Source organism: Sus scrofa, chromosome 14 (genome assembly GCF_054392235.1).
Source record: "Sus scrofa isolate SSC_HxYL_T2T_F1_AM1 chromosome 14, Sscrofa_HxYL_maternal_Yorkshire_Landrace_v2.0, whole genome shotgun sequence".
In the NCBI taxonomy this organism is placed as follows: domain Eukaryota; kingdom Metazoa; phylum Chordata; class Mammalia; order Artiodactyla; family Suidae; genus Sus; species Sus scrofa.
The window spans coordinates 137,932,613-137,959,197 of NC_139396.1; the positions used below are offsets into that span (position 1 = coordinate 137,932,613).

Here is a 26,585-nt window from a genome sequence, read left to right on the forward strand (position 1 = left end):
AAGCAAAAAAGTGGAGATGCCTCAGTGGTCCTCAGGGGAGGGTGGGTAAATTAGGGTACATCTATCACACAAGGAGGTGATAAGCAGCTACTTTAAAGAATAAGTTAAGTTAGAGGAGTTCCCCCTGCAGTGCAACAGGAATTGGTGGTGTCTTGGGAGTGCTGGGATGCAGGTTCGATTCCAGGCCTGGCACAGTGGGTTAAGGATCCAGTGTTGCCATTGTGGGTTAGGTTGCAAGTGCACCTCGGATCTGATCCCTGTCCTTGGATCTCCATATGCTGTGGGGGTGGCCAAAAAGAAAAAAAATAAAAAAATAAAAAAAATGAAGAGTGAGTTAGAGACAAATGTTCAAAAAAGATGTCCAAGAAAAGTTAGATGGTATGATGTAATTTACAGAAAAAAAGAACTAGAAGGATGCATCCACACATGTGATATGTACACACAGAATGATTTTGGAAGGGTAGGCAGGAGACGTCCTATTGGTTGATGCTGGGCAAGTCAAGAGTGGGAACTTCGTCTGTTACTTAATTTTTCTGTTAGTGGTTGAATTTTTTTATCATGACTGTAATGTTTTTGTTAAAAAAAAAAAAAGTCAGAAAAACAAGCTGTCTTTGGATGGCAATGAGAAAAGTGAAGTCTGAAAGCTGTCCCTCTGGGGTGCTGGGCGGGGGCAAGGCTGAGGAGGGTGAAGGGGGCGGTGAGGTGACCTGAAGGCACACACTTCCATCACTGGGTGGTTCTTGGCTCTCTCTGCTGGTGGTCCTCTGGCCAAACCAAACAACCTTCCCACTCCTTCCCCTGAGGTGGAGACCGGATGGAGCATGAGAATGTTCTGAATCACAGTCTGCAGAGGGACTTAAGTTGAGATTTCCAGGATGTTCACCCACTGTTGCCACAGCTGCCACCAACCCCGCTCTGAAAGGGTGCTTGGCATACAGTAGGTACTACTTAAAGATTGCCTACCTCTGTTATGCTTTCCTATTCTCACTTCATGGTTCCAGCTGAAATGCTTTTCCTGGTCAATCCTGCCCATCTTCCAGAAACAGTATCAGGCAGCACTGTACCATGAGGCCTTCCCCGATGCCCCAGGTGTCAGGGATTCTTGGACTTCCAGCATTACCTGGAGGACTTGACAAAATGCAGAGTCCTATGCCTGACTCCTAGAGATTCCTCTGAAGTCTGCAGTGGGGCCCTGGAACCAGCCTGGAGGCATTTGGTACAGTAAGTGAACAGACTGCTGTGTAAAGTCTAGCATCCTTGGGAAGGAGAGTCCTCAGAGAAAGTTGTCCTTAGTGCAAAGGCCTAAGGGCCCCAAAGGACCAGAACTCTTCTGTTTTAAAAGACAATCTCTCTCCTTCAAGCCTAATCCCCACATTCTTTGCCCACATCAGCTCTGTGAAATAGGGTTTTGTGCTAGAATCCACCTTACAGCTGGCTTTCAAAGGCCCTTTTTGGAACTCTGCAGGCTGCCTCAAAGATGGGCCAGAAATATTCTATCTTGCTATTTTTTAAAGTTTTCTGAAAGTATAAGAATAAAAAGGGAGTGAAAACTTCCGCTTGTCAATAGGAAACCCCCCCCTCCCCAGTTCTGCCCTGGGAACCTCAGACTTCCTGAAGTTAAAAACAAACACCGTGACCAGTTTCTACTCTTTGCATGAATTTAATTCTTCCTTTAATATAAATAAGGCAGCATGAAACCCAAGAGCCCCGCCGCTTTCTGCTTCAGAAGCAGCTTTGGTGCATTAAAACAAAACAAAACAAAACAAAAAAACACCCCGTTTCCCCGCTGAGCTGTTGTCTCTCTATAAACAAGAGGCCAGAAGGTAATTTTTCAGTGGATTTTCTCCTGGAAGTGAAGGAGAGAGTCAGGCTTGGTCTTGGCTTGCGAAGGCTGGTTCTTGGTTGCTGGGGTCTCTAGATGAGGATGATGATGGGAAAGGCAAGGCACGGGTGACAATAAATAAGGAAATTTTCCCCAACTCTAGAAATGAATCCCTGTGGAATGGGGGCGCTCAGGGTTGTGGCTGGAGATCATGTGGGCCTGGGGAGGGGCGGACCCAGGCGCTGCTCAGTCCAAATCCAGTTTTGGGCTTCCACGCCCCATCACAGCTGAGCCTACCACTGGGGATTAACCTTGTCAGGCAAACCGCCCATCTTCTAGAACACTCTTGACGCTAGGTGACAGCACCTCTGTGGTAGAGACAGGATCCTTTCTTCAGTTTATGGGGAGCCCGACGCCCCTAAGGAACTGGGTAGGCTGTCGGGGAGGCACAACCAGCTTCAACTCTGGAGGGAAGAGCACTCATTCCTGCTTCCTCCTCAGCCTCTGCAAGGGTTACTGAGGCGATGCCAAGAGAGGAACTCCCAAAGGGCCAGTGAAGCCACAAGTGGAGGAGGGAGCGGCTTCCCAGCCCCACCCGCCCCAACCAGGCCTGGAGACGGAGGCCAGCTCTGACCGCAGGCTCTGGGGCCTGCCTGGGGACAGAAGCCCAGCAGTGCCAAGGCAGTCTCTCTCAGGTCTGAGGGCTGTGCTTGCAGTCTGTTCCTATGTGTCCAGTCTGCTGAGCCTCTGTCAGGTGCTTCGGGTGCTGGTCATCTGTGTGGCCAGCAAGGCCCATGCAGAACGGAGGTGTAGGTTTTGTGCAGTGAGGGGGCCCCACTGGAATGAAGAGCCAAGGAGCTTTGGGGGCCTTCAGATGGAGCTGGGTTTCTACAGCAGACCTTGCCTCCAGGTGTACCCTGGAACCTAGGATAGGAACCCTGAGGGAAACTCAGGGCTGCGGCCTCCCTCGCTCCTCACCTCTCCAACCTTCTTGAGCTGAGGCCACACTGCACCCTGACCCCAGCACCTTGGGTACCAGGCTCTGTCCTTTGCTCCAGTCACCCCATGCCCTTCTTTCTCTATCACCTTCCATCTTCAGTGCCCACCCTCTCACATCCTGGTGGTCAGGGAGACCAGCAGGAGTAACAAGGGGTAAGGGCTTTGTGATGTGTACCCAGCAGGGTATGTGGCACCCACAAGGTTCAGGACACAGAATCCTCATGGAAGAGGCAGAGAGAAGGAGGTGCACCCTGAGTGAGACATGTAGCTAAAATAGCGGCCAATTTAAACTCTCTGCCACTGAGTACCCACTTCTGTACAACAGAGCCACTGGGGCCTTGAATCTCTCGAGGTCTTCTCTACAAACAGTATGAAAAAACAGCCATGGTGGGGACCCCTCTTGCGCAGGCTGTGGACGGAGCGCGGTAAATTCCCACATCTGCTCCTATTAGTGCTTTAGTTGCAGATGCCTGGGGCCAAGGATCACTGAAAATAGGGCTGCAGGGTCTTAACATGGGTCCCTGTTAGCATTCCTGTAGCTCCTTTGTTGATATTCAAGTAAAGACTGGATGTGGGATGTAAAAAGAATTACACCCAAATCGATATTTGCATTGTCTGTAACTCAGTGTTCACAGAGCTCTTCCGTCACCTCAGCCACTGGTGGTGATCCAAAAGTAAGCTGCAAAGGGTTGGTCGGTACCCAAACCCAGACAACAGCTTCACCAGCAGGTCCCAATGGCACGAAAGCAAACCAGCTTTGGCTTGGAATTCCGTTTCCTCTGTGCTATAGGGTCTGGCTTCCCTGAAAGGCTGAGCCACGGCACCCTACAAAGCCCATCATTTTTCCAGGACAGAGCCTGTGGATATCCCCAGGGGTGTGGACATGTGCGATGCCCCTTGTCCTAGTCCTCTGGGTCAAGGATGCTCTACGAGATGACAGCTTTTTGGGGCAGGCTGGAGTGGTCTGAGGGGATATGGAGGGAGTACTCGCTAATGAGCACTGGGGCATTCTTGAGCATCTCATAGAAGGAGTCCACTGTCTTCCGGTAGAGACTTCGCTGCAGGACAAAGGGCCGGAAGAGGTTGAGAGGCTCAGCCCTGCGCACCGCCTCGGGGAGCCCCAGGGCTTCCGGCACCTTGCGGTTGCCGATGAAAAAGTGATGGAGCTTCTTCTCCAGCAGGCTCTTCTCTAGGAAGCAGAGCATCTCGTGCAGACGAGCGTCGAGATGCCCAGCCTTCCAGTCGGTGGGTCGCCGGGCCAGCAGGAGGTGCAGCAGAGCGGTCTTCAGGTGGTAGTTGCCAAGCCCGCTGGGGCCGGTCAGGCGGCTTTGCTTGGAGAGCAAGAAGGAGACGATCTGCAAGCAGCTGAGGTGGCAGGAACCCTCCGGCAGCGCCTTCGAGGTCATCCTGAGGAAGTGGCGCTCGTAGACAGCGAAGGACAGGAGCCAATCGGTGCTGGATGCCGGGGTATTCCCGAAGGGCTCCCTGGGAAGGTGGGAGACAAAGTACAGGTCGGAATCGTCACATTGGATCACAGGAATCAGGTTGAAGGGCATGAACTTCCCCGAGCGGAACTTGATCTTGAGGGATCCCGGGGTGTCCAGTTGGCCAAAGGCCAGGTCGAACTCGTACTTGTGGGCAATGCAGTGCCAGGCTTTGGTGAGGGCCGTCTGGAACCACTTCATGACCCGCATGGTGTCTAGGTATGGAGAGTCTCCGGCACACAGCAGCTCTCCCGCCTCACTGCCCGGCCGCCGCATCACGCTGTTCTTGCCGTGGAGGAGACACAGCATGTCTTCCCCCAGCTTGGTCTTGCCGCAGATACAGCCCAGTGTGTCCTCGTCTGCCCGGACCACCTTGATCTGGCCATAGCCCTGGCGATCCAAGGGCACGGAGCGGCCAGAGCACCAGAGTTCTGGGTGGAAGTGGTAGGGCTCTGGGGGCATGAAGGGCACAAAGAGGTCGCACAGCAGCGGCTTGTTCACCTGCCAGTTCTCGTACATGCTGTCCACGCCGATGAAGTCCTCCACCTCCATGTCTGAGTCCCGGCTGCACAGGCTCCTCAGTGCTTCCAGCAAGTCATCCACGAAGCCTTCCACAAACTCCCTGGTGCGGGCAGCGTCGGCTGTGGCTCCTCGAATGCAGCGCTCGTAAAAGTGGTCCAGCGTGGCCTTGTTGGGCAGGGTGAGGCCCCGGAGCGGGGCGCCGTCCAGGCCAGGCAGCTCATCTTCTTCCAGGCACTCGGGCGAGGGCCCGTCCTGGTGGTCCTGCCGCCACACCTCGATCACCAGGAAGAGGATCATGCAGAGGGTGCTCCACAGGTCCCAGGCTGCGCGGCTCTCGTTCTGCTGCTGGCCCTCCTCTGCTACCCGCTCCAGCGCCTCCTTCTCGGCTGCCAGCCGTGCCACCTCCTCCTCCAGGCGCAGCTGCTCCAGTTGCAGCTTCTCCTGGTGGGCCTGCATCTGGCGGATGATCTCCTCTTCGTTCTCGGGGACCGTGGCGTTCTCTCGCGGGAACAGCAGCGGATGGTTGATGATGGCGGTCACCACAACCAGACACACCCGGAAGAGCCCCAGCGCCATGGCTGCAGCTTTCCTGGGAAGAGGGAGAGAGAGACCCATGGTCATTCTGAACTTCCTTCAATGCCACTGCTTCTCTGGTGGTTCCCTCCCACCGACTTCTGCCCCACCCAGCTGTTGCATGTCTTATGGTTCTTCCCCACCCAACCTGCAGTCTAGCCTTGGAAACAACTCCGAAGTCCCACACCAGCAATGCTGGTTAAACAGCCCGCAGTGGTGGACACGTTTCTTTCCACCCAGATTGTCCTCTTTCTGGTAGGAGTACCCCACTTTCCCTCGGAAGCACACCTTTCCTACTCCTAGTCCTTATAGCTTGGCTGGGGATGAACCCACTCCCAGCTCAAGGGGTGAGCATTTAACCCAGACCCAAACTATTTCATGCTCCTCCTCACTGGCTACAGTGTTTGTTGCAGGATGAGCTGATGACCCTATTCTGGCCAGTGCGAGACAGAAGTAGGACCTGTTGGGACTGGTGGGGTTACCTAGGGTTGCTGAGGTAACAGGGTTACACCTGCCCCTGATGCCCTAGCTGTGTAGAAGACGGGGGAGGAGGGGGGGAATCTGCCTGAGAAAGATGACAACATGTCAGGAAGCAGATGCCCTGGGCCAGCTGTGCCTGAAGCTGTTATCTCTGGACTGTGTATGCATATAAATCAAAATCCTCCCTTTTTATTTAAGTCAGTTTGTGTTGTTTTCCAACACTTGAAACCAAAATAGTCCTGCATAAGACATCCTCTTCTCACCCCAGCGAATGCCTTCTAGCCAGTGCCCATTTCCTCAGTGCAGTATAGCATAGTGAAGATCAGGGGGGTGGGATTCCAAAGCCAGCCCTGTCATTCACTGATTAGCTGTGTGACCTTGGGCATGTTAATGCACCCCTCTGAGCCCCAGCCCTCCTTTCCTTACAAAAGGAAAGCCATAGCACCCAGATGGATGCATTGATCCATGCCAACTGCATACACAGCACAGTGAATGGTGCACAGCATAGGTTCACTGAACAGTAACTGAAGCAGTCTTGAGCCCTTATCTTCCCCCACTGTAAACCTCTCCTGATCTGGAAGACCCTACCCCAAATTCAGACACTGATCTCCTGGCTAGTCCTGGGTCTTTCCCCAGAAGAGTCTAGGAGACAACCAGAGTGAATGAGTGATTGGCTTCCTTCTGACGAGTCCTCTGAATTTTAAATCTGACTTCTTGGAGTTCCCGTCGTGGCTCAGTGGTTAACGAATCCGACTAGGAACCATGAGGTTGCGGGTTCGATCCCTGCTCTTGCTCAGTGGGTTAAGGATCCGGCGTTGCTGTGAGCTGTGGTGTAGGTTGCAGATGTGGCTTGGATCCTGCATTGCTGTGGCTCTGGCATAGGTGGTGGTGGTGGTGGGGCTACAGCTCCAATTGGACCCCTAGCCTGGGAACCTCCATATGCTGAGGGAGCGGCCCTAGAAATGGCAAAAAGACTAAATAAATAAATGATCTGACTTCTTTATTGGGAAAGGAGACATACCATTCCTCCAGGATAAACAGATTTTTAAGGAACTTTTAGGGAAGGACTAACCCCCTACAATACTTGCTATTCAGACTGGTAGTTGCAACACCTCTGGGAGTCCCACCCCAGACCTACTGAACTAGAATTTGCATTTTAATAGCATCCACATTAAAGTCTGAGAAGCAATGTCTCACACTATAAGCCTTATATTATACCCTCACTTCTCCCTGGCAGGAATCTTGGGAAGTAACAATTGGCCTTTTCCACATTTGCCCCACCCACTCCCTGCTGGGACCTCAGCTAAGAGAACAAATGGTTTAAGGAAGTCATTGTTGGAGAACAAGAACCGCCCCCCTCGCCCTAATACAAGCCAAGACGCGACAGAAGCCCCATTCCCTGACCTTGAATTTGCACCCTGAAAACCGCCTGTTCTGGTTCTCACCCTAATGGTGTCAAGAGGCAGGTATCTGTTACCAGGTAAGGACACCTCTGTAGTTCTACTGGGCAGGGCCAGGATGTACCTGGCCTGAGTTGCTACACTTAGGCAAAAGCTGCTCAGACGTGACTTCACCTGGTCAGCAGGAATCAGAATGTGGGGTGGCGGGAGGGTCCAGCTGAGCAGAATTCGGTGTGCAGACAAGTTCAAGCCTCAGAGGTAAACTCTGAGGTGCTTACGCATTTCCTCTTGTGGAAGAAATGGAGGACAGAAGAAAGTGAAGGAAGTCTCAGACTGGAAAGGAGGTAGGGTGAGGAAAGAGTAGCCAGCTTCCCCAAGACAAAGGGCAGCTTGCTGGATGATTGCAGAAACATGTCAGTCCCGGTTTCCACATTAGAAAAACATCAGCGGAAAATTTGGCCAGGGTGATCCAAGGGAAAACTGCAAGGTTGGCTGACTAATGTGGATCGGAGTTTTAAGATACAGGCCTGAGTACTAATAATAGAATACCAGGCAGCAGACAGTTAGGAGGTAATTTGGGGGGTTTGAGGCCCTTCAGGGCCTCTGTACTATAGGCAGCCACACTTGGGCACAGCAGATGCTGACAAGGCACAGTAAAAGTCTCTGGCAACACCTGATTCCAGAGGTCAGTTTCTATGCCAGCTCAGGGTAGGAGGCCATCAGCTGGGGAGGGGTGCCGTCACCAAGTCCTATGACCAGGAAGCCCTCTCCTCTCTACCTGTCAGCTTCCATAGGGCTGCCTGTGGACATCCTCATGCCTGCTGGGAGATGATGGGCTGTACTGGGGCAGGCAAGGCTCAAAACTCCAAACCAACTGGAGCAACTGGATACCGTGCATGAGGGGTTAAGAGGATGGACTCTGGAGGAGACAGGGTTAGCATCCAGCAAGTGCCCCTGCTAGATATTGTAACCTTGGACAAAGCATTCAACTTCTCAGAACCTCAGTCTCTTCATCTGTAAAATGGGAATAACACTTGCTGTTTTAAAGGAGATAATGCATAGAAAGCATTTAGCAAAGTGCTTGCCCCTAAGCAGTTTTTCTTATAAAAGGGTGGCTGTGAGCAGTTGAACCTGCCTGCAGGGGTCTGTGATACAGTGGGCCACACAGATGTCCCTACAAGGAACCCTGGCAGGATGTAAGGCAGTCCCAGGGACACTGATAACAGTAGGGTTACAAACAAGACTCAACAGGAGCATGGGAGAAATAGGAAGGAGCCTGGGCTGTAGAAGCAGACAGGCCTGGGTTTGAACCTTGACTCTGCTCCTTGCTGAGGAGTTGTGGGTGAGTCACTTAGCTTCTAGGGCTCCACTGATCTGCCTGTGAGATGATGTTAATAGCAGGCCTTGCTTCTTGGTGGGGTGACGGGGGAAGGAGGGTTAAGCAATACCATCCATCTCAGGTGCTGAGCACAGTGCCTGGCATAGAGTAGGGACCTTACAACACCAGCTCCTTCCCCCTTGGCCTCTATGGGCCTCTTTTCTCACCTGTCACACACACCAGCCCTGCCCAAGTCCTGGGGCAGAGGAACACACGCTCAAAAGTGCTCTGAAAGCATAAAATCCTCCCTAGGATTGCTGTCTCTTGGCACGCCACTCAGTCCACCCTGCCCCCCAGCAAAGAGGGAGAAGCCTTTGGAGCCCTGAATCCTCCTGGAGGTGGAGCTGCTTCTGACTCACTCCCTGTGCAAGCCATCCCTTCCCTTCCAGGGACTGGATGGGATCCCAGCTGTCATTTTGCTCCCGATACCTTCTTCACGGTCTGGCTCTGCCTGAGCACCTAAGTGATGGAGAGCAGGGTGGCTGCTCCTCCGTGCCAGTAGGGAGTTCAGCCTCTGCTTCTTCCCTTCCCCAAACCAAGCCACAGGGAGCACTGCCCTGGGGGTCAGAAGAATGAGGGGAGAAAATCCAGACTTATAGAGATCAGAGGGACAGGACAATACCCGGGAGCTTCTCACAAAACCATGGACACATGCATGCATGTTTGTGCACATGTACACACACACACACACACACACACACACACACACACACGCCTCACCAAAGGGCCCCTCTTCCCCTAATTTCAAGGATGTTCACCTCTGCCTTGGCCCAAAGCTCTCACCTCTACCAGGCCGCCCCATACATGTAGTCTGAGACATCCAGTTGGGTTCTGCTTTGAAAATAAACCTGGGTCACTTGGAGGGTTTCGTAGGCGGCCTTGCCAGGAAGCAGGCAGGAAACCTGCCGAGTTCCTCTCCACCCCCACCCCTGCCCACAGAGCGTGGCGGCCCTTGAAGGTCATGGCTAAACTTAGCCTGGCAAAGGGCCAGGGTCATGGGGGCAGAGGGCTGCAGGTGGTTGGCCTGGACCAATGGTTTACTCAGACCCTTACTCTGAGCCTGGCCCAAAGCCCCAGACCCTGGGGGAGAAATCCAAACTGTACCCTCTCTTCTGTGGGTCCTTCACTCTTGCAGCCCCCTAGGACCACTAGAATTAATTCAATGAATGCCACTGAGAGTTGGATAATAGTGACACACTTCTGTTTATCAAGCTCTCACTAGGATGCACTGGGCACTGCACACAGTGACTCCTGTAAGCTTGTGGGTTGTGGGTGTGATCCCTCTTTCACAGGTGGGTTAACCAAGCCCAAGAGAAGTAATTTCCTAGTCATACGATTAGAAAAGGCACAGCTGGGCTGAGAAACCCTACTCTGCCTCCACCAAAGCCCAAGTTCTGTCCAAGCTATAGTTACAAAGCACTCCTGTGTGCCAGGAACATGCTGGGTGCTACAGGGCCCACAAAGATGAGTGTGGCATAATCCTCAGTAGTAAAAACACCACAATCCACGAGGGAGGCAGATGGCCACTGAGTACCCTCTCAGGGCAGGATGAGCTGGGGCATCAGTGGCTGTGAGCAATAGGCTACAACATCGTAGAGGGAGTTTCATTGCTGATCTTTTGAGGGGGGATCTTCCTTGTCTGGAGACCTTCCCTGAGCCCACCTGCTTGGCTCCACATCCACCATCATACCCTCTCCTTCCAGACAGAATTCCTACAACAAACTGAGAAGAGGTGGAGACTTACTTACAAGGTGTTCATCAACACCCATCTGCCCCCAAGGGCTGGCTCACCGTAGCCTCAGCTGCAGGGACACTTTTCTCAGCAGCCTGGCAGCACCCCGGGACAGTGGTTCTCCAAAGGTGGTCACAGGTTTAGTGTCACCAACTTCCCCTGGGGACTTGTTAGACATGCATGTTTTCAAGTGCCGTCCCAGACCTGCTAACCAGCCATTCCAGGGGTGGGGCCAGCACCTCCAGGTGGTCCTAGTGCCTCCTTCAGTCTTAGAACCACCCCTTCCAAAGCCAGGTAGGCCTCAGGGTAGGAGGAGGGTGGGGCTCCCGCAGTGTCGCTGTAGCCCAGATCTCAGAGATTACTAAGGGTTTGCCCCATGCCCCTAGCTTGTCAGATACAATTAGCTCTGCTAATGAGCACAGCAAAAGTAGCTCAGGCCCTGTGTCATCTTCAGAGCCAAAAGGAGAGCTGTTGTGTGCTTACAAAATGTAAAAAGAAGGTGGACTGATGGCGCAGGAGGGCACTTGTAACCCAAGCCCCATGGGGTGACTTGAGTCCTTTTCCTATTGCTTAGGGTCCCACTGCTTGGGACTCCTGAGAAAGAAGGGGCCAAGGGATCCAAACTGTTGATAAGTTTGGGCTGAACCCCTCCTGTGCGCCTGGCCCAGTGCCAGGGTTTCACAGTCCTGGCTAATGAGATACATGTTGTTTGGGGAAAATAAATCCACAAATTTAAGAAAGGCAGAATTTAGAGATGTGCTCATTTAAGCTCCATTTTACAGATGAGGAAACTGAGGCCTAAAGAGGAGACACACTTGATCAGGAGGGTGGGTGAAGGTGGAAGTGGTCCGGGCAGGCTAGACATCACCCTGTGGACCCTCACAGACATGAGAGGTGTCATGAGGGGTGAAGTTTTCATTAACACCCGAGAGGAAGCTAAGTACTCCGCCTGTGTCTGTCACTGAATTTTCAGATACCAGCTAGGTAGTTGCAACTTCCCCATCTTACGAAGAGAATGATGGTCAGGGAGGTTCCCTGGGTGGCCTCTAAGATGCCCTGGTCTGAGTATGTGATGGATCTGCCTCCCTCCCTCTGCCTCCCCTCCTCTGCTCTCCAGGAGCTGATGGGAAACTGAGTGAGTCTTGCCCACCCCCACTGCCAGTGGCGACCACCAAATCATCAGTTGGCTGTCCCTCAAGCTTCCCAGGCCTTGGAGAAATAGGACTGTAAGAAGAGAGAGGATGCATGTGGAGCACGTGTTTGACCCTCAGTCTTGGTTTGGAACTTGGGCCCCAGGAGCAGTCTGTCTGAGCCCTGTCGGGGTGTTCCTCCTTGGTCCAGCCTATCTGTCTCATCCCCGATTCCACACTTCTCTCTAGCAGAGCCCATGCCCCATGCTGGAGTCTGACCAGCTTCCTGGAAGAGTGCAATAGCACCTACCTTCACGGCCAGCTCAGGGGCCCCTTCTCCCTGGAGCCTGCCCTTTTTCGAACCCCTGCAGATCAGGCCACCTTCCTGCTCTTTACTGTGTCAGTTGGTCCATCAGTCCTTGTCTTCCTACCTACAGCTCCAGTGAGGTCCTGAAGCTGAATATTGCCCAACCCCCACCCCTACCTCCTCCAGGCACCACCTGAGGCTGTGTACCTGCAGGTACCCAGTGTGTCAGTGGGAGGTGGCTCATCACGTCCTTGGGAGGAGACGGCTGGCTGTGTGAGTGATGGGACTCTACATACTCCTTCCTTGTGGCCTAACTCAGGACCAGGGGACAGACAGACTCTGGTTCCATAAGGGCAGCTCTGCAGTCTTTGGCTTCTGCCCTTCCAGGATGAAGCTCCTGGGCTGGAGAGGAGAAAGGCCCAGGGAGGGCAAGGCCACCACCCACCACTGAGGCATCTCAGGCTGAGGTTTCTCTTTATCTGCACCTCACGTGGAGATGGGAAAGGGGGATGGGAGAGAGACTGGGAGGGGAGGAGGAGGCTGCGTGGCACTGGGGTGGGACCTGGGCACTTGGAGGGGAGGGAGGGGCAGGTAAAGAAAGGAAGTGAGGAAAGAGGAAGGAAGAGGACCAACAAAAATTAATTGAGAAAGTGGGTAGAAAGAGTGCAGTTCTGGGCCCTGAGGGCCTCCTCTTCTGAGTGTCTTTGCAGCATCTCTGCCTCCTCCAGTCACCTTCCACCTCTCCCCCAGCAGGTCCTGGGTCTTGGCCACTAGCCAGGCATACCTTCCTGGGATCTGCCACCCTCATGGCTCCTGGGCTCCTTCCCTTATCTCCTTCCAGCTTCCCGGGGAGCAGAAGTGGCAGTGGGGGACATGTCTGGAGCAGGAGTTGGGCAGGGAGGGGACAATTCCCCATAGTGAAAGCTACCATATTGCATGCTCTGTATACCCAACATGGTGCAATCTTTTTTTCTCCCCCAAGAGAAGCCAGAAATCTGAATTTTATCAAAATCTTTCCATTTCACAATACTGTCTACTCTTTCGAAAAATTTTTAAAAACCATGTGAGGCAAAGAAAATATCAGGGGGCCACCCAGAGCTGTGGGCCGCTGTATGCAGCCCCTCACATGCCTCTTCTCTCCTGCCCACTGCCACACCTGCCTCCCCACCAAGCTTTCCTCAAAGCTGCCCTTGACCCCTGGACTCCCTTTCTCACTCTCCTTCTTGATCATACCACCACCTTCTAGTCCCTCTGCACCCAAGACCCCTTGAACTAACTCCTGGCTCAACTTGCCTCCCCAGTCCCAGTGCTGACTCTATTCCAGTATCTCCCAGTTGGTCCCAGCAGCCACCCTCAGAATAATTATAACCAGGAGTTCCTGTTGTGGCTCAGTGGGTTAAGAATCTGACTAGTATGTGGGTTCAATCCCTGGCCTCGCTCAGTGGGTCAAGGATCCGGCACTGCCATGAGCTGTGGCGTAGGCTGGCAGCTGCAGCTCTGATTGGACCCCTAGCCTGGGAACTTCCATATGCCACAGACGCGGCCCTAAAAAGCAAAAAAAAAAAAAAAAAAAAAAAAAAAAAATCAGTCTTTGCTAAGGGGTTTACACAGGCCTTCCCAAGGCCTCTCCAGAGACTAGGAGAAAATAGAAAGGGACCATGTGGCCTCATGGATGTGCACTCAGCAGCACTCAGATTACAGACTAAGGCCTAGGGTCTGTAGGACTGACAGCTGGATTCCCACTGCCCTCCCCTAACCCCGGGAAAACCCCAGGAGTCAAGACTGGGCCCTGGTGGGGATGGGGGAGCAGGACAGAATGGGGGAGGGAGTGGAGAGGCAAGACCCTGCCCTCGCAGACCTACTGATGGGCCTGTGTGAAAGTGTACAGTGTGAGGGGAGCAGCCTTTCTACTGAGGTGAGCTCTGCTGTCCCCCCTGGCCAGACTGGCCAGACTCACCGAAGGTGCCCAGCCACACCTGCCAAAGCATGCATTTTCCTCAAGGCCCACTTGTGGAAGAGGGAGAAGTTCCCAAAAAGTCACCAGGATGCCAACCCCATCCTCTGGACCAGGGTCATGCAGCTGGCCAGCCCAGGTGCAGGAAGGACAGTGGGAGAGCCCACATCCTTTTCCTGTTCCTGCTCCTCCATCGCAGCTCATGTGTATCCCTTGGCGGGCAAGAGGAGCAGAAGGCAGGGGCACCATCAAACTCCCAGGAAGGACAGGGCATCCTTCCATCTGGCCATGCTGCCTGACTTCCCCACAGCAGAGGGTCTAACCAACAGGGACTCGTGGAAAATCACAGTGCCTTGGGACAGACAGACTGAGGCCTGCAGGTCACAGAGACAAGGAAGGGCTTCCCTAGCAGCCCTGAGTCAGGGCCCATCCTCCTTTTTCTCATCCATACTCCCCAGAGCACCTCGAATCCAATAGCCACTGCAGTGGGTTGAACAGCAGCCCTTAAAAAGACAAGTTCAGGTGCTAACCCCCAGACCATGTGCATTGGACTTTATTTAGAAGAAGCGTTTTTACTGATATAATTAAGGATCTTGAGATGAGATAGCTCTGGATTAACCTAAATCCAATAAGAAGCCTCCTCATAAAAAGACAGAAAAGGAGAAAACAAAGAGAAATGGAGGGGGGTAACAGAGGTCGGAGCGATGCTTCCAACAGCCCAGGACACCCTGGAGCCACTGGAAGCTGGAGGAGGCAAGAGAGGATTCTCCCATGGAGTGTTTGGAGGAAGTGTGGCCCTTCGAGGCCCTTGATTTCAGACTTCAGGCCTCTAGTGCTATGAGAGGGTAGATTTCTGTTGTTTTAAGCTGCCATGTTAGTGGTCTTCTGTTACTGCAGCCCTGGGAGGCTGAGGGAGTCTCAAAGCACCAGGTACCCCCCCCACTGACTTTCCCATTTCCACTGGGCACCGCCAGCCTCCCCAGCCATTGCTCTGCACTAGGGCCTGGGGATTCCACATGGATGGGGCCCTCCCACCTGGTTGGCATGGACCTTTGGAATCAGCTCCTCTGAGCTCTCCCTAATTCCCAGCTCCCTCAGGTAGAACTGGCCCTGGAGGGCTCCCCTGGGCCCATTAGACACAGGTCTGAACTTTAAGGCTGATATTCAGCGCCTGGTCCCAGTCAGCTCTAGAGGGACCCTCGGCTCCCTTCAGGCCTGCCCCAGCCCCTTCAGGTTCTCAGCTGTCTTCTTAACACCTAGATAGACTGACTTCCCCACTATTCCTGCAATGTCCACACCTAAGCCTACCCAATGTGCCTCACAGCCAGCCCATTTCAGAAACTGCTTCATGTCTTCCCTATCCTCCCCTCCCCCAAATCTTGAGTTCAATCCTTTCTTGAAAGGCATAGAAGAACAAAGAGAGAGAAACAGCAGATTTATTAAGCCCCTCTGAGAGCCGGCAGGCATCTGGATCTGGTGCCTTGTGTAGATGGTGCCTCCACAGATGTGCCCCTAGCAGGGACCCTGCTCCCCAAGACTCTATTCTTAGCTTTTCTCGCCTGTGCAGCAGCCCCCTTCCCCAGGCAGGAGCCCAAGGTGCTGAAAGACTGAGCGATTGTTCAAGGAGACACAAGCAGGAAGAGAGCAGAGGAGCCAGACAGGCCAGGCCGGCGACTCTAGACCCTTGAGCACCCCATGCTGCTCTTTCATTACGGAGCACTGCCGACCTGAGTTCTGATCTTATCCCATTGCCTTCCATAGTGAGGGCTCCTCTAGGGCCAAGGCAGGCCTGTTTGCCTTGACATTCTGCAGAGCTCCAGGCAGAAACCAAACACAGGGCTGCCTGCTCATTGTGTTAAGGACACATGGGAACTTGGGCACATACTAGCTCATACACACTGGAGACACCACTTTCCAAAGAAGCCCCCTATAAATGTCCTCCATTCTTAGGAAGGATGCATTTTCTCCCTTGATCCTGCCCCCCACCCGCACGTCAGGTTTCTAGACCTGAAATCACAGGGTTCATTTTAACACTAGAAGCACAGTGCTAACTATTTCCCAAGGAGATGGGCAAAGCAGCCCTCATGACTGTCAGATGCTGGTATGGTTTGAACTTGTGTTTCTTGGAAGTTCCCCTCTGCCTGCAGGGGTGCCCATCTCACCCACCGGAGTGCCTGCACGTGGGGACAAGAACACTCACGTCAGGGCAGGCAGAACAGGGTTCCTAAAACCTGTCCCCTGTGTCTCCTGTCACCTGATGTTATCAACACCCCAGGCCTCCAAGCACAGCAGCAAAATAGCAAGACAAAGCCTACTCTTGCCACAGGCTCCAGACAAGTGCAAACACACAGGCTTAGGGGAGGAGACTTCAGGGGGTGGAGCAGGAACCAGAGAGTAAATACAAAGGACAACAAAGAGTAGACAAGGCCTCCCCCTTCTCAGAGCTGAGCTGAGGATGGATGGGATTCAATAGATGGCCAGGGCCCAGCAGCCCCCTCCCTGTGATCCAGGCATGGGAACAAAGAGAGCCCAGCTCAGGAAGACAACCTGGCCTCCTAGGCATGTAGGGACAGACCCTGGGGGGGCTTTTCCTTGGCCACAGAAAGGCGGGTTCCCCACTCTCTCCCCTTCCCCACCCTTACTCCTGTTACTCCCTTCCTGGCTTAGTGGAGTTCTGGCCCCCACATGGTGAAATCCCAGACTGTGCTCCCATCCTGGTCCCCTGAGGCTTGGGGCCCAGCTGGGCTGGAGAAAGGGAAGAAGCGAAGCACACGCTGGGCCTCCCCCTTCCCCCTGCCACCCCCCCACACACACACACTCTCAGTCACAAGCTCTGTGACTGCAAAGATCTAAAAACCCCTTTTATCTTAATAAAGGGGAACAACAAGAGACACAAAGGCAAGAAGGGGGCCAACCCAGCTGTAAAAAACTTAAGAGCTTGCGGTCAGCCTCTTGGCTGTGCTCTCTGCTGCAGGGACCTGGGCTGAAAGCAGAGCTGGCGCTGGCGTTTGGCCTGTCCTCCCACAGCAGGGTGCATCACTCAGAGCAAGCCAGTTCTGCTCCAGGGGAAGCAGGGGGCCTAGGGAAGGCCGGGAGCAGTTAGAAAATGACCCCAGAATCATCTGTGAACACAGAGTCCCACTCCGTGAATGACACAAAACAACGACTTACCACCATGTGGTTTTCCAGCCACAGCGACGGAGTGATGATGAGGATGCCCTGCCCTGGCACCTGCCCGACGCTGTGCCCAGCATAAAGAAGGTTCAAAGCAGTGATAGGTCAGCTTGGGGCTGGCTGTAAGCAGTCATGGATACTGCCAAGTTCACCTGGACATACTTCCATCCCAAGATTGCCCAGAAAGAAAAAGTCCGAAGCTCTTCAGCTCAGAAGAGCTTAACACTTTGGAGAGGCTTAGTAGCAAAGGGGCCAAACTCTGGAATCGGAGGCCTGGGTTTGAATCCTGGCTCTCCTACTTGTTGTGACATCAGCACCTACTTGGCCTGGCAGTCACATAGTCATGCTCTGTAAAGGACATTGGTATTGGCACTGGTATTGGTGATGAGGCCAGGTCTGCCTCTTGACTTGTTAAATCCTGCTGGGTGCATCTTAGGCACTCCTCTAGGAAGAGGGGGTGGCCCACATCCCTGCAGCAACTCCAGAAACCTGGGGACAGGGCTAAGTTTTCTCTACCTCCCTGTTTTCTTCTGCAGGCCCAGAAGGAGAGCAGGAAGCTTGGCACCTGGGAAGCTCACTGCTCCCTCCTGCCCATCTGGCAGCAACAACACTGAAAGGTCCTCCACTCCTTCTGAGTGCTGAGGAGAAGCCAGAGCTGGTTTCTTTTCTTTCTCTCTCTTTTCTAAAAACGATTTTTTGGGCTGCACCTGCAGCATATGGAAGTTCCCAGGCTAGGGGTTGAATCAGAGTTGCAGCTGCCAGCCTACGCTACAACCACAGCAACACAGGACCTGAGCTGTACCTGTGACTTAAACCACAACTTGTGGCAAAACCGGATCCTTAACCCACTGACTGAGGCCAGGGATCGAATCTGAATCCCTATGGATACTAGTCAGGTTCATAACCTGCTGAGCCACAACCGGAACTCTCAGAGCTGGTTTCTTTTTTCTTTTCTTTCTTTCTTTTTTTTTTTCGGTCTTTTCTAGGGCTGCACCTGCGGCATATGGAGGTTCCCAGGCTAGGAGTCTAATAGGTGCTGTAGCCACCGGCCTACGCCAGAGCCACAGCAATGCGGGATCCAAGCCATGATTGCGACCTACACCACAGCTCGCAGCAATGCTGGATCCTTAACACACTGAGCAAGGCCAGGGATTGAATCCACAATCTCATGGTTCCTTAGTCGGATTCGTTAACCACTGAGCCATGATGGGAACTCCTGGTTTCTGATGCTCAGCATTAAAAGTGCAGGCGCTCAATGAATTCTTGCTGAATGAATGAATGAATAAGTGAATGAATAAAAGGAATCAGGACTGGGAACAGAACCTCAGTGCTTTTCTTCCCAGGAGCAGGAATTTGACAAGGGAGTGGAGTGGGCTGTTCTTGGATGAAGTAACTTCTACATTTTTTCCTCAGAGGCACCCTCCCATCAGAAAAGCAAAGCTCTAACACTGTAAGCACTTCAGGAAATGTGAGTAAAAACCCTTCCCGATGCTTCCCTAGAGACAGATCAGAGCCACTTTAGGTCCAGACAGCCTTCATCTAAAGGCACCTGACTCACTACTGACACTGACCAAGAAAAAGACCCAGGAATGAACATCTGACCCCCAGCTGCCTCCTTCCTTGACACCCACCTCCTTGCTTGAGAGCCTTATAGAAATGGAAGACACATGGAGGACTACAGGGTTCGGTGCAAATTAGGCAAGAGAAGAGAGAAACAGCCCTTGCTAGAGTAACTAACAATTCTCTTTCTGGAGAGCACCAGACCAGCCACATGCCTCTGACAGCCACAGGAAGGTTTAGTGGAGCACAACCAATGCACTGCACTTACTGCGATGTAAGCATTGTGCAAAATGCTTTACCTCACAATAAACCTCTGAAGGAGGCCCTATCCTCATAAAGAAACAGGCACAGAGAGGGTAGGCCACTCATTCAACATCACAGAGCTGGGATTCAAACCCAGGACTGTCCGACTTTCGAGTCTCCCAACTTCCCAGGATACAGTGCTACTCAGTGACTTGGTATCCATGAAACATTAAATAGGCATCTATGGGCTCTCCTTCCCTGTACTGTGTTGGGAAAAGCAGGTTACAATTTAGGTGCTATCTGGGCATGAAGCAGTGAGTTAGACTTAATGGTGCCTTCCACCCAGAGATTCAAGGAGTGTAAACTGGGATATCTGAGCTGGCTTTTCAGCCAAAAGTGCAGGAAACCTCCTCTGCAGTGGGTGAGGAAAAGGGAGTGAGGGCTCCTCTGAGCCTGGGGGCTCTGTTTGGAGGGGAGACATCTGGGAGGAAGAGGCAAACATGCATTGGGGGGATGCGGGGCGGGCAGTTCACGGGGTGGGTGTGGGGGTGGGGCTGTCTCCAGCCCAGGCATGCTACATCCCGCCTCCCTCAGGGACTCTCAAACAAAGTCTCTGCAAACAAAGGACCTGTTCATGAACTTCAGGCGGGTCCTCTGACTGCTCCTAAGAAGGCTCTTGAAACAGGATCCCGGGAGAAGAGTTTGTTATGAGCACATGGTTTTGCACCAACAAGCAGGGCCAAAATTCTGACCACGCCCTCCCCTCGGTTTGATGCAGCTTATAGGAGACCCTTCTGCATCTGCTGCAGGGAAATGACCCAGAGGGAGAAAGTCCAGGAGAGCTTCCATGGGAAGCTGAGCGGTAGTGAGTGTCCCAGTGTTATTCACCTAGAAGTGAGTTGGAAATTGTGAGCTTTGAATTTTTTTTCTAGGGATTTCCATCTGAGGATCTCAAAGTGCTCTGAATATTACTGTCCCCATTAAAAAGACTGGGAGACTGAGCCCCCATCTGTTAATATCACAGAGCCAGTGGCAGCAGGAGGGGACCTGGGATCGGTGATCTGGCTGTTGCTTCTCCCCTTTGACACTCAGACTTTGTGGGATTCTGTCCGTTGTCAGGACACCGTGGACACCCCTGGCTGTTCTAACACCACTCCCCAAATCTCAGATATAGCTCAGACACCCCTGAATTCCTTCATGAACTACTCAGGGGAGGGAGTTCCAGTTTCATTTAGTCCACCTAGAATTCCCTGGGGATGCCAGAGCTGGGTGAGAGGTGAACTCTGAGACCTTGCCTCTATTTCAAGCTGGTACCAACTCTTGGGTCAGTGGATTCCAGACATTCCTCCTCTATGCACGTTTGATCACAAAGCTCTCTGAGGACACGGAATCCTTAGCACATCTTAGATGCATACGAAGTACATACTCACTCCATCAAGGAGTGAAGATTCCCTCTTAAGTCAGCCCTCATAGAAGGATGTGGGTGCTCTTGTTTCTCACGTTCCTTTGGGGGTGTCAGTGAAGAAGGGAAAGCCACTTTTCTGACCCCCCCATCACTGCCCTGGCCTACTCTTGCACCACTCCCTTCACAGATTGATTCAGGCTGTGGAAGGGAGGCCCAGAGCCATGGGAGCCACAGAAACCCTTAGAAGTCTTGCTTTTTGCTCCGAGAACTAAGCAAGACAGCAGCTGTCAGCTCTGTGCCCTGTTCCCTTGGGGCTAGATCCAAGGCCCGAAGATCCTCCACCAACTGGCTCATGGCCCCACCCTCCTCCCTGGCCCATCCTTTGAGAAACATACCATGGATGTTACACCTCCTGTGTTCCTCCCCTTCAAAGTGTGTCTTACAGTTGGGTGGTTCTTGGTCCTCCCTGTTCAACTTAAGGTGGAGGTGTTGCCTCGGGCAACAGTGATGTCACCTATGAGGTGCTTCCATTCCACTGATGTCACAGGGTAGGTCGTATGGATGTAGGGGGATAGCACTTTCTACAGGACAATGTCACAGGGCCCAGACTGCTCAGGAGGATCCTGCACACCTCTGGGGAGCTCCCAAACGATTCTCCTTCCTCTCCTAGAAAAAGTTCTCATCCTTCTCTTGCCTCTGGGTACCGATTCAGACCACACAGAAAACCTGACTTTCCCTCCCCCAGCAATGGTGGAAAGGTCAGGATGGGCAGCTTTGTCCTCAGCTACGAACGAACCACATGCAAGGGTACCAATGATCTCTTTCTCACCACCTGGGTCCCTGTGGCCTGGCCCTCTGCCCAGGCCTCAGAGGAGGGAACAGGGGCATTAATGGGGAAGTGAGGGTCCCCATCTGGCAGAGAATGTAGATGTTCGAATGACCTCTACTGTCTTTAAGAGCTCCTACTAGCCAGATGCTGCTCTGCGCCAGGCACTGTGCTCAGTGCATTCTACGCAGGCCCTGTGAGGGGTTACCCCCATTTTTCCTGACAAAATCAAAGCTTGGAATAGTCAAAGCACTTGCCCAACTACTGAGGAAACTTAACTCCTGCACAGTGGAGCTAGGACTCAATCCCAGTCTGCCCTACACCAAAGCCCTTGTGAGTCATTCCTTCTTGGCTCTGGGGCACCTGGAGGCTGTGGCTTACTAAAGATGAGCCAGGTCTGGACCGAGAGCAGGAACAGTGCTTTAAATCCAAAGAGGCCAGTGGGGCAGGCCAGGTGGCTAAGGCAGCCAAAGCAAGCACTGCCTTAGGACTGCTTCACCCCCAGGCTCACACAGGAGCTACAGTAATTGGAGCTTCCATTTCCTCGAGCATCCGTGCTGATTGGGGACCATCAGCTCTACCCTTGACTTCTGGTTGACCCATCCATCTGACCATCCCCTTGATTTGCACATAGCATATAGCATTTACCCCTGTGGTCTGAACCTACAACCCTAAAATTTTATAGTGGTTCTTTAACTTGTGCAAATGCAACTCAATGTAGTTGGGAGCTAATGCTTCTAAAGCACTAAATAAGTGAGTAAAGTTAAAACTGCTAAATTATGAAAGAGGACAGGGAGAAGTCCTACTGGTAAACACTGCACTGAAGGGACTGGCCAAGGAGATACATAGGAGTACTGGTCTACCATGAGGGTATCTTCTCATTGGCAAGAGGGCCAAGGAAGCAAACAGAGCCCATGCTATGGGACCATTAGTCCCTTACTCTGATTTGAATCCAGCTTGCCAAGCACAAGCTGCCTTCTGATCCATGGTTTCCCATGTGGCTTCCCAGGTATCACCCAGTCTGCATGATGGTGACAAAGTCTCCTTGCAAATTGATACACAAGCAATCTTATTTGTATACCCACTTCTGGGAGCTCTCTTGAGATAACTCAGTAGCCCAAGTCCAAACCTTTCTAAAAACTGTGGAGCTAGGATTTCCCAGTGGGCACAGCTAAGAGCAAGACCCTGGAACAGGTGACATGATGTAGAGTAAACATCATCCTTCTGGGAAATGTGTTGGGCACCAGCCTACCCTTTCCAAGAGATATCATGACTTTCTCATTGGCTGAGAAGCTTATTTTGTTTAAAATACTGTCTATAGAGTGTCTGTAATAAAATGCTTGATTCTAGCTAATTAAGTACTGAGATGTATAGAGTGAAAAATAAGAGATAATGTATATGCTGCTGTGAAATGGCATTTTGGAAAGGCTTCCTGGAAGAGCTTGGGAAGGGCATTTGCAGGTGAACACCACTGGACAGGATAGCATCAGAACAGCATCTTCAGAAATTTCTGCTATTGCCCATTGCTGCCCAGGTCAGAGGCCCTGTAGGGCCTTTCCCCTCCACACCACACCCAGGCAGCACTTACTCATCACCCTCATGCCAGGCGCCAAACTGGATTTGCCACCTCCTACTACCAAGCAATTCAGAAGGCAAGCCTTTGGAGGCTGGGGCCAGGCCTGCCTCTTTCCTTCCTTTCTTTCAGCTGCCAGATGAGCTTTCCATCTTCTTCCTTCTGAGCTGAGAGTGGGTATTACTTCCTTTGATAGAGACAGAAAAGAGCAATCTTTCTTCTTTCTCATGAGGGCCTCAATCAAACTAGCTTTCGAAGCTCAATCTACTTCTTGTTCTGTGACTGCTCAGTGACTGGGGCTTAGCATTCGAGCTTCCAAATACGTTACTTCTCGGTACCTTGGTTTCCTCCAGTATAAAATGGGGACATCAATACCTATGTCACTGGGCTACTGTGAAGATTTAATGAATTAATAGAGGCAAACTGGTTTTCTGGGAAAAAAAAAAAAAAACTTAGCAAATGTTAAGCCCTCAATTATGGTTTATCAGGGCTGTTGTGTACGGTTGTATAGGTGGTGTACTGATCAAATACACCTAACAAGGGGTGGTGAGGATGAATCCAGCTCACATGCTGCCTGCCCAGCTATGTCCACCCAGATGAGGACCCTTTTTCTTTTTATTTATTTATTATTATGTTTTTCGCTTTTCAGGGCTGCACCTAAGGCATATGGAAGATCCCGGATTAGGAGCCAAATCGGAGCTCCAGTTGCCAGCCTACTCCACAGCCACTGCAAGATCAGATCTGAGCCATGTCTGTGACCTACGCTGCAGCTTGCAGCAACACCAGATCCTTAACCCACTGAGCAAGACCAGGGATCGAACCCACATCTTCATGGATACTAGTCAGATTCATTGCCGCTGAGCCACAACAAGAACTCTGAGGCCCTTTTTCTAAATGGCACTAGGGTGCCATCCTCTTGTAGAGAGGGAGCATCTGATTCTAATTCATGCAATTGATAGAACAGGCTAGCAGCAGCCTTGGAGGTTATTTATTATCAGCTCTTAGCATTTTCATGGCTGTGTCCCCCTCCCCAGCAGGTCAAGATTAGTCCCAGCCACAAGCAAGCTCCTGCCCCTAAGCTGCCCAACACACCTGGAGCACTTGTTCCTCCTTTAGGACACTGAGAGAGTTAAGCCTTCCCCAGAAGCCCCCAGGGGGCTGCCCTCCCACCTCCTCATTCCTATTGAGGGGACTCTCCACCCAAACAGGGAGCCACAGAGTCTCAGCCTCTGCAGGGACTTTCTCCTTCGTAAGTGTTGATGGCCACCTGTCTGCTGAAAGTGATGGCAGCGCATTACCTACTGAGCAAGTTCCTCCTTACTTCTGAGTAAGACCTGTCCTGCTTCTCCCACCCAGTATGCCTCGGAGGCAGACAGAGCAAGTCTTTTCCTTTCTTGGAGTGACAATGCGGGGAGTCCCAAAGGCCATAGCCATGTCCCCCTGGGCTTCTCATCCTTGGGGAAAATATTGCCAGTTCATTCCCTTTTCCCTCACAAGAAGTACTTTCCAGAAGCTCCAAGGCATTCCATCCACTCCTTCAGACATGTGAGAACAGCGCTGTGAGGGCTCCCACCCAGAGGAGCACCCTCTCTCTCAGACAGAATCCCCCCACTTTCTTTCTCTTGATTGACTCCCAGGGGATCCAAGAAGGGAAAAATTACAAAAACACGTTTCCTCCGAGAGGTTACCTTCTCAAGTGGGCAAGTTTGCCAGAAGCCTCTACTAAAAGTTCCTCCCTGTTCTTGTCCTCAGATAAGAAGTTCACACCCCCTCTGCTTTGTTTCCCTCTAGGGCGTTGCAGGAGCTGGGGAGGTGTTCTCGGTAAGGTGACAACTTCTGGGATGATGGCTTGAGGTTAAAAGTTCAGATCCTTGACCCCTGAAAGCTGGAGCTTGAAACTGCTGCATCTTTGAAAATTATGGAGATAGAGGATAGCACTTGAATGAAAGCCTTTCCATTGGAGAGTCAGTATAACCATATTATGGTTACCCACAAGTGGAAAATATGAGGGCAGGATGGCCTGGGGCAGCAGCAGCACACAGGGAATTAGCAAACAATGAAAGCCACTTAGGCACGTAGGCTTCGAAAGGAGGACGCGAAAGCTCGGCCTATTATGTTAATAAAGAGGTGAATGTCAGCAACTCTACCTGTCTATTAGCCATTTTCAAGGCTAACTTGACTGCACCCCAGCACAGATTAGCTTTAAGCCTCTCCTAGGTAGAACAGGTTTGTAAAAGGGAAGGGCCCTGGGTCAAATCCAAGGGAGGAATAGCAACAAAATAGGATTCTGAAACTGATTTAGGATCAAAAGACCAGGGTCCAGGATCCACCAGTACCCGATGCTCTTTCAGTTTTGAGGGGGAGGTTAGGTGGCTCTCACATTAGGCAGGGGAGCAAAAGGCAACGTGTGGTGCCCAAGAGGTGCAGTAAAATATTTTTCTTTCCTGGGAGGTAGCATTTATGGTTTTAAAGAGAAGAAGCCTTTTGGATGGGAAGTCCAGCCCTGGGGCTTCGGAGTCCCTCCACCAGGCAGCCAGGAAAGTGGAGACAATGGGAAAAGGACGGGATGGGTTTAGGGGCCAGGTGGCAGAAACTAGCTGCAGCTCCTAGAGAAAGTTCTGAACAGCGTGGGGTCTTCTCCATCAACAGCCCTGAAAGAGGAAGCAGCGAGGGCTTTATCCGGCCCCAGCACAGCTTCACTAATTTAAACCAAGAAAAAGCAGGCTTCACACCCTCTCCCTGTTTCCAGAAGGGGAAAGAAGGAGGGAAAGGAGCGGGCTAGAGAGTAAGGAGACTCGGCCTTTTTGTCCTAGCATCTGCCCAGACGGTCGAAGGTAACGGACCAGCGAGTCCGCACAAACAACAGCGTGGTCCCGCTTCCGGCGCGGCGGTTCTGTGCGGCGGGGAGGAGGAGCTGCCGGCGGCGCGTGGCTGCAGGGAAGCACCCACGGTCTCCGCGTCTCGAGAGGGGTTAAAGCCGAGAGGCTGGGGCGCAGGACCCCGCGCGGCGCGAGGACGGAAAGGGAACCTGGGAGGACAGCCGCCCACCCCCACATTCTCTCGGGCACCTTAACAGGGTCTCCCAAGTCAGCCCCAACCTGGGAGGCTGAGCTGGCGCCCCTCTTAAATCCGCCACCGCGCCTCCGCCTGGTCCCCTTCCTTCCTTCCTATACGCGAGATGCTTGGGGAGGACGCAGAGCCTCTCGGCTTCAGGCCAGGGACTTACGTTTAGTCTTGGTGTCCGCTCCCTGGCGCGGGAGGGACCGCGCGAGCCTCCGCTGCACGCGCGGGTCCCGGGGGCCCGGAATCGGCTGTCTGGCGGCTGCTGCCGCGGAGCGTCAGGGCAATTAGAGGGACGCGGGCGGTGATACCCCAGCCGGCTCCCGCCTTCTGGCCTCCATCAGCGGGGGCTCTAAAGGACTTCAGAGTTACTCATTTCCTGGATGTCAAAGAAACTTTTCCTCCTTATAAGAACAAAACACCCGCCTCTACTTTCGGCTGCGGAGTCTCCTTAAGGTGGACCGTGAGGGTTAGGGAGGGGATGAACGCCGGGTCTGCAGCGGAGGTTTGCCCATCGATCATCCCAGAAACTCTAGAGCGGACAGCAGAACTGGAAGGTGATCCGGAGAGATGGGATCTGGCTACAGAGTAAACTGGGGCTAATGGACAGCAAGTCCGGGGAGGACGCCCTTAAATGTCGGTCTCGGCCGGCGGAACGGAAAGGGTTAATTCCCTGCACGCCTTCGGAGCGTTTTCCCGCGGCACATTTTAGATGCTGTGGAATTCCAGGGGCCACCTAGTTTCTCCTCTGGAGGGAAATATAAATCGAGACAAAACGCTAGCCCTTTTCTCTTTTACGGCTTGAATGGATTAAAATAACTCACCAGATTTTACGGTAAATGAAAGCACCGTCGCCTTTTCCTGAGTAACCAGACACAAAGGAGAATCACGACCAAGTGATTTTTATCTGTAGAGGGCGCTTTAGTGTCCAATGCCTGTTTACAGTTAGGATGTTAGACCCCT

The 26,585-nt window shown here is 52.5% G+C and overlaps 2 protein-coding genes across 4 annotated transcripts in view; one reads left to right on the forward strand and one right to left on the reverse strand.

The window, feature by feature from the left end:
* Positions 1-1,640: 1,640 nt before the first annotated feature.
* Positions 1,641-26,493, reverse strand: ITPRIP (inositol 1,4,5-trisphosphate receptor interacting protein). Of its 2 annotated transcripts, none has more exons than XM_021072795.2 (2): positions 26,447-26,493; positions 1,641-5,416 (listed from the first exon to the last, which is right to left on the reverse strand). In XM_021072795.2, exon 2 carries the CDS (start codon positions 5,401-5,403, stop codon positions 3,748-3,750), a length of 1,656 nt encoding a protein of 551 aa, XP_020928454.1. In that variant the 5' UTR covers positions 5,404-5,416; positions 26,447-26,493; the 3' UTR covers positions 1,641-3,747. The 2 variants fall into 2 exon arrangements, with proteins under 2 accessions (XP_020928454.1, XP_084851481.1); XM_084995355.1 differs by lacking the exon at positions 26,447-26,493 and adding an exon at positions 25,789-26,003.
* CFAP58 (cilia and flagella associated protein 58) overlaps positions 24,362-26,585 on the forward strand; it is a 135,004-nt gene continuing 132,780 nt past the window's right edge. Inside the window, exon 1 of one of the 2 annotated variants that reach the window (XM_084995354.1) lies at positions 24,362-24,383. The gene's annotated coding sequence lies outside the window, so the exon portion shown is untranslated. Of the gene's footprint in view, positions 24,384-25,792; positions 26,458-26,585 lie in introns of those variants that run through there. The other variant, XM_084995352.1, reaches the window with a different exon arrangement.